Source organism: Phocoena phocoena, chromosome 1, assembly GCF_963924675.1.
Source record: "Phocoena phocoena chromosome 1, mPhoPho1.1, whole genome shotgun sequence".
Classification (NCBI taxonomy): domain Eukaryota; kingdom Metazoa; phylum Chordata; class Mammalia; order Artiodactyla; family Phocoenidae; genus Phocoena; species Phocoena phocoena.
The window spans coordinates 67,598,902-67,606,377 of NC_089219.1; the positions used below are offsets into that span (position 1 = coordinate 67,598,902).

The following is a 7,476-nucleotide window of genomic DNA, read 5'->3' on the forward strand; positions in this document are numbered from 1 at the left end:
GACCCAGCAATCCCACTACTGGGCATATACCCTGAGAAAACCATAATTCAAAAAGAGTCATGTACCACAATGTTCATTGCAGCAGTATTTACAATAGCCAGGACATGGAAGAAACCTAAGTGTCCATAGACAGATGAATGGAAAAAGAAGATGTGGCACATATATACAATGGAATCTTAGCCATAAATAGAAACGAAATTGAGTCATCTGTAGTGAGGTGGATGGACCTAGAGTCTGTCACACAGAGTGAAGTAAGTCAGAAAGAGAAAAACAAATATCATGTATTAACGCATATATGTGGAATCTAGAAAAATGGTACAGATGAACCTATTTGCAGGGCAGGAATAGAGACGCAGATGTAGAGAACGGATGTGTGGACACGGGGGGAAAGGGAGGGTGGGATGAATAGGGAGATTAGGATTGACATATGTACACTATCATGTGTAAAATAGCTAGCTAGTGGGGACCTGCTGTATAGCACAGGGAGCTTAGCCTGGTGCTCTGTGATGACTTAGATGGGTCGGATGGGTGTTGTGGGGAGGGAGGTCCAAGAGGGAGGGCATATGTGTATACATATAGCTGATTCACTTAGTTGTACAGCAGAAACTAACACAACATTGTAAAGTAGTTATACAACAATTTAAAAAAAACATAAATTGATAAGTATCCAAAAGTCTGACAATTCGTACTATTGGCAAGGGTATGACAATACCCTTGCCAATAGTATGAGGGCAAATACTATAGATATGAGGACAAAACACTCGTATCCTATTTATGGGAATGTGAACTAATATAAAGCTTCTAAGAGGGTAATTTGCAACATATATCAAGTTTGAAAATGTACTTTTTTATTTAGCTCATATAAGCATGTAAAAATATGTGTTCAAGCACTTTCACTATAATATTGCCTACATTAGCAAAAATCAAAACCAAAAAGCTAGAAACAAAATCACTACCCATCAGTATTATTTTTTTTAACCATGAGTATGGATTATCTTTGTAACATTTTTTATTAAACAGAGACAAAAATGTTTTATTCAAAGCAGATCCTGAAACTAAAATAGCATCCGATTTTCCTTCTATCTCCCTCTGGTGGCAAGTTTTCTCAATCATATTACAAGAGCGAAGGGGTATTTCATTTACCTCTGATCATCTAGTCAAGATTAAAATTAATTCAAACTGGGAGGAAAAACATATTTTTTTCTTTAATTTGAACTACGTAACATTTAAAGAAATGTATGTTTCATACTTTCAACTTGGCCCTGGTCAAATTTCATAATTTTCCACTTAAGAAAGTACAATTTATTGAAGTCTCACTCTACTAAGTCTGAGTTAATGTGTAAAATATTGCACAAAACATGAAAACTGCAGTTGTCAAATACTCAGAAGTAATTCTTTTTCACCTTCTATTTCTCAGCTGAGACCTAGGTTGCTGAGATTAGAGAGGGGCTCAGTTAAAGGTTTCCCAGATCAAGGAAGACTTCAATGTGTGTGTAGCATAAGCTAATAGGCTCCTATTCTAAAAGATGAGCCCTTTGGCAATTAGCTGTCGCACATAGGCAGTTATTCCCTCTTTTAAGAATTCCTATAGAGAGACTAATTGGAAGTGCCCTTAGTTTCCTATAGAGCAAGTTATCTTCTCAAATTGGTGGATCATGGCCTGCCTCCTCATAGTTTTCCCCAATTTAAGTGGTCACTGAAAACCTATCTCCTTATCATGAGCAGCTTTTGTTCAATTCCTTCATAAAATCTCTTACGAGGCAGTAGCATATAAAAGGTTTTTGTTCCTGAAGAACAAGAAAATGAGTCATGAACCCACGTTGCTATTCTATTTAATCACAGTAACATAAAATTAATTTGTCTTCTAAACTTTTCTGTATAATTTGAATTTTCTACAATGATCATTTATTTTTGTAAACATAAATGTTTACAAAAAACAAATTAAAAAAAGACAAAAAAACAAATAAAAACAAAATAGCCAAAGTAGAGAGTATCTATAAACAAATATTACAGATAAGAAATACAATTACTAGTTTCCATCATTAAAATAACTCTACACTTTATAAAATGCTCCCTTTCACAATAGGATCCCTAATTTATTTTTCCATGTATTTACACATCACCACTTGACAGACACACTGAAGACAAAGGATATTATTAGTTGATGTGATCAATTTAAATATAGCCAAATGAAAATAATTTCTGTTATAAGATATAAATTATTTTCAAGAATTTGATTCACACAAAATTTCTCAGATACACATCTAATGTAAACAACAAGGTATACCTTTATAGAATACACTTACCAAAACCGCCCAGTTGTTCGTATGGCCACTTCTAAAGAACTGTTCCGCTTGATCCTATTAGTCAAATAATAGCAAAAAGCTTAAAAGAAAGTCACATTTCCCAGAATAAAGACTGATAAAGGACAGTTACGATTCACGGAGTTTTCACAGTTGTAATAACAGTAAGCCATCATTATGCAAGTTTATAAATATTCTAGTATCTGACCTTATGAAAGACAAAATAGTTTTATTTGGGGGGAGCAGGAGGCTACTGCAAGAGGGGATTTTTGTTTTTAAACACTTTATCTCAAATGCAGTCAGCTCTTCCTCATGCTTCTCATTTTCTATTCAATCTTCAAATTGTGAATGACATTTCATTTCTTGATTCACATATATTAATACCCTTCCTGCCGAAATTTCATTCAATATTCGCTCCTACTCTGTGCTGAGTGCTTCCTATTATTTTATTTTAACTCACCAATATATGTGATTAAACACATTCTCTAGCATACTTCCATGTACCATTTTGCTAATCTGTTAAAGTCTGAATTATATTTACCATCATGGGACATTAAAAACCTCAGCATCCAATACCATCCAGACACCTAATGAATATGACTTTTATTATATATTAAAATAATAGTGAATATAAACCATAATGATTTCAGATCTGCCCCTAAACAGTATGAATTACTAGAACAGTCAGACTGCCTGGATTCAAATCTGGACCCTACTACTTACTAGCTGTATAAACTTAGGAAAGCTGCTTAATTTCTTTGTACTTCCATTTCCCCACCTATAAAATGATAACATTACCTGACTCACAGAATGTAGGAATGGTGACTAGAACATAGTAATTGTATAACAAATATTAGCTGTTTTAATTTTCAGCTGGCAAGAAAATTTCAGAAAGAATGAAATAAAAAATTCACTCAGTGTGTGTGTGTCATATATGTGTGTGTGTGTGCGCGCCATATATATATATATATATATATATATTTCTTTTTAAACTTTCTCAACAGCTGCATAGATGCTAAAGAAAGCAATGTGCTATAGTGGTTTAGGAATCTGAAGATCTGACTGTGAGAATGGAGTTAAGTCATTTAGCTCTGTAGACTTGATTTTCCTCATGTAGAAATGGGAGTTGACCCGATAACCTCTAATGTCCCTTCCAGCTCCAAAATCCTCACATCATTAAGACTTCAGTGAAAAAATCGAGATGGCAAAACTCTTTTGTGATTGTTTAGACAATATAGACACTGCAAAGTTATTCATTCATTCTACACATAGTGGAGCACCTATTATGTGCCAGGTACCATGTAATGTACAGGGATGCAAAAAAGTCACTAAAAAGCATGCTGCTTTCTCTCAAGAATCCCAGAGTTCAATAAAGAAGACAAGCATGCAAACACATTACACTACTATGTAACGTTCATTCATTCATCACATTCATTGGGTACCATGTGCCAGTCCCTGTTCAGTGCTCAGAATACAATGATGGGCAAAAATAGTGCTAGTACTTGCCTCCAAAGAGGTTACTATCCAATTTGATAGACATACATTAAGCAGATAAGGACAAACTACAAATTCTATAAAGGTAAGATATACAGTATCATAAAAGAGTATAATAGGGGAACCTAACCTGATCAGGGAATGGGAGGAGGAAGGGTAGGCAGCGATGTCAGGGAAGGTTTCTCTAGAGAAGTGACATTTGGTTAGGATCCAAAAGATAATGAGAAGAGGGAAGATAATTCCAGACAGAGGGAACATGAGCCCAAATGGCAGAAGGAAGCTTAAAAATTTCTAGAAACTGAAAGATTAGCACAACTAGAAGTTTGAAAAAGAGAGAGCGGGAGAGAGAACTGGAGGTGTAGGCAGGAGCCAAAGAATGCAAGGCCTTGTTTATGGGTCATAATCAAGGTTTAGTTCTTTATCGTTAAAGCAGCATTAAGGTATATACGGGTGACATGATCGGATTTGCATATTTAAAAGTTACTTGGGCTGCAGCTTGGAGAACAGACTGGAAAGAAAAAAGAATGACTTGAGCCAGACCAATTAGGCAGCTATTGTCCTCTAAGTGAAAGATGATGTAATATAGAGTACAAAGAATACATGGGTTATAAGAGACGAGTGCTATACTAGCTAAGTGCACAAATTACAACAGTAAAGGCAAAAGTAAAGGATAGGGAAAGATTCTACAGAGGTTAGCTTTTACTGCATTTAGTAAATAAGCAAACAGAAGAAACTGGAGGAATGAAATATGGTAATGTAAAAAAGCACAACTGTGTAACTACAAAAAAGAGTAATGGTATCCAAAATGAAGTATACAAAATAACCTACTAAATAAGGAAAATAGAACTTCTATTTAAGTTTACATTATCTAAACAATATGCTTTATAAATACTGAATATATAAATTAGCAATAATTCATGAATAGAAAGAGGGAGTGCATACTCTCTTTTTAACTGGTAGGGATGTGTATTCAAAAAGTTTTGAGCTGCTGGTCTAAGCTCAAGGTCTGAGATGGTGGGGAGACTGGGGTCCTATATGAAGAATGGAAAAGTCTCTGCTTAGAGACCAGATCATGATGTTTAGACTCTATTCTGTATGTAATGAAAAAAATACTGAAAAGATTCAATCAGAAGAATAACCTGATCAGGTTTACATTTGATGAAGACTAAAGTAAGGGAGTTTGGAAGCCTAGAGGAAAAAAGATAAAGTTATTGCAATAATCTACGCAAGAAATGACCAGGGCCTGCATTAAGCCAGTCGAACTGGACAGGTGAAAGCAATTTTAAAAGTTCAGAACATAGAATTTAGTGATGATTAAAATGTGAAATAAAGAGAGGAGTCAATTTTTAAAAACCCTAGGTTTCTAGCTTAGAAGCAACCCCACAGGAGGTGGGGAAGGCAGAATATAAAACTTTGGACACAAATTTTCAACTGTCTGCTGACTATCTGGGCCCCTAAGCCAGCTGGATATTCTGAAAAATGATGCTAGAGATGTAGGCTGCAGAACTGGACGAAGGTATTGTCAGACTACAGGGGATAGTAAAAGCTTTGTAACGCGCCAGAACGTAGTGTGAGCCAAAAATAAAACACCGTATCCATCTGACTCCTATTAAAGGAGAGCGTTATAGTTTGGTAGCAGGGAAAAGTAGGTGCGGCATTCATGCGCTGACCTTTCACCAGCTAGGGACTGCACGCTAGTCGGAGCAAAGGATCAGGCCCTCCCCCGCCCCCAGGACTTGATTCTTTTCATTAACCGTTTTAAAAGGCTTAAACAGACGGACACTGTCCTATCCCGTCCCCTGCGACACCCTCCCCACAGCCCAGTCAGCCTAGGAAGAGGCTGGTGGGTGACTCCAGAAGGCTTCCCTCGGCGGCTGTGTATCGGACATCTGCTGGGCGCTGACAGTCAGGCCACAGCTGTCCCCCCAGGGCCCTGTCGCTCAGAGGGCCTGACTCCTACCTCGATCTGACTAGCGGCCAAGCTGCCGAAGGGCAAGAGCAATAACCCTACCAGGGTAGAGAAACCCTGGCCGAGAAAACAGGTGTCGGCCATGTTTGCCGGCTTCAGACTCGCGCACCTGGAGGGGCGGAGCGAGTGCCGTAAAGCAGCGCGGGGCAGGGTTTTGCGTACTTTTGTTTTGGTTTTTTTTTTCTTTGCGACGCCTGCCCCGCCTCCTGGCGCCTCGCCCGCCTTTAGAAGCCCGCGCTTCCGTAGACCTTGAGTTTCCCGGGTAACTGGGGCACAGTAGGTGAAGGACTTGAGTACTTTATCTTTGACTACGTTTTTGATTTTTGTTGTTGTTGTTGTTGTTGTTGTTGTACGTGGGCCTCTCACTGTTGTGGCCTCTCCCGTTGCGGAGCACAGGCTCCGGACGCGCAGGCTCAGCGGCCATGGCTCACGGGCCTAGCCGCTCCGCTACCTGTGGGATCTTCCCGGACCGGGGCACGAACCCGTGTCCCGTGCATCGGCAGGCAGACTCTCAACCATTGCGCCACCAGGGAAGCCCTACATTTTTGATTTTTATATCGTAAAATGGATGTAGCATTTTAAAACTTTTTTGAAAGGTGAGAGAGAAAAACGTGTGAGCCCATAAACTTTAAGAAATTATTTCCTTTTTCGCGTAGGGCTGCCAGTACTTTGACTATATGAAGCATGATGTGGTGGGAAGAGTAAGCTTTGGCGCACAAAAAGATGAGTAATTGGATCAATTACAAATGAAAAGATGGGTGAGTGCTTCAGCTAACAGGCTTGGGGTCTATTACCTATTAAAAGTATGAACCTGGAGAAATTAGTGAAATTTTTGTTTCTTCTGTAATTATAGAGCTAAGACATCTCAGAGTCTGAGGATTTAATAAGATCATGTGTATTCATTCCATTATGTTCGTTATATGCATTTAAATTCTGCTTTGCATCTAGCATGACATTAACATGTGTTTATGCTGCTTCCTAATCTTCATAAATTTAACATTTAATGGTAACATGGAATTCTTATGCCTCAGCCAAAGTAATTGCCCTTTTTTGGGGCAATACAAAGTCTCAACGGTTTACTATTAAAATAATATTGTAAAGAGTATGTTTGGGTATTGGCTTTTTACACTTGCGAATTACTTTCTTTGGATAATTTTCCTGGAGTAGGAATGTTGAGTCAAAGGATACACAGGTTTTAGTGGCTATGAATGATGTTTCTCTCCAAAGTGTACAAATCTACAGTGCCATCAAAATACACAACCTAAGACCAAATTATACCATTTTTTTCTAAATTCCTTGGGATAAAGTGTTACCTCAAGGTTGTTCTACTTCTAACTCTTTAATTACTATCAAGATAGTAATTGTTTTATAAAATATCTGTACATCCTCTGATGTAAATTATATGTTCATAGCTTTGTTTTACATATGAGTTTGAACGATATCTTTATAAAGAAGTGACATTGACCCTAGCCATATTTTATGCTATTGCTTTCCCAGTCTCTTGTCTCTCTTTCCATTTTGTTTCTCTTGCTTTTGCACTTTGTGATATCTTTAATGTTAGGTAGTCAAATTTCAGGCTTTCCCTTGTGAAAATAAGAAAGTTAGCACACTACCACCATGTCTTGTACCTGAATGCCTCAAGTTCATTTAGGTCTCAGACCAAAATTTTATTTTCTTTTAATTTTATATTTAACTCTTCAACTATCTGGA

At 37.7% G+C, this 7,476-nt stretch overlaps 1 protein-coding gene across 1 annotated transcript in view; it reads right to left on the bottom strand.

The window, feature by feature from the left end:
• Window positions 1-5,850, bottom strand: part of PIGK (phosphatidylinositol glycan anchor biosynthesis class K) — a 135,134-nt gene extending 129,284 nt beyond the window's left edge. The window contains exons 1-2 of the mRNA XM_065888466.1: window positions 5,758-5,850; window positions 2,307-2,360 (exon numbers count right to left, since the gene is read on the bottom strand). Of these exons, the coding sequence (XP_065744538.1) occupies window positions 2,307-2,360; window positions 5,758-5,850 (147 nt within the window). The remainder of the gene's footprint in view (window positions 1-2,306; window positions 2,361-5,757) is intronic.
• Window positions 5,851-7,476: the final 1,626 nt, after the last annotated feature.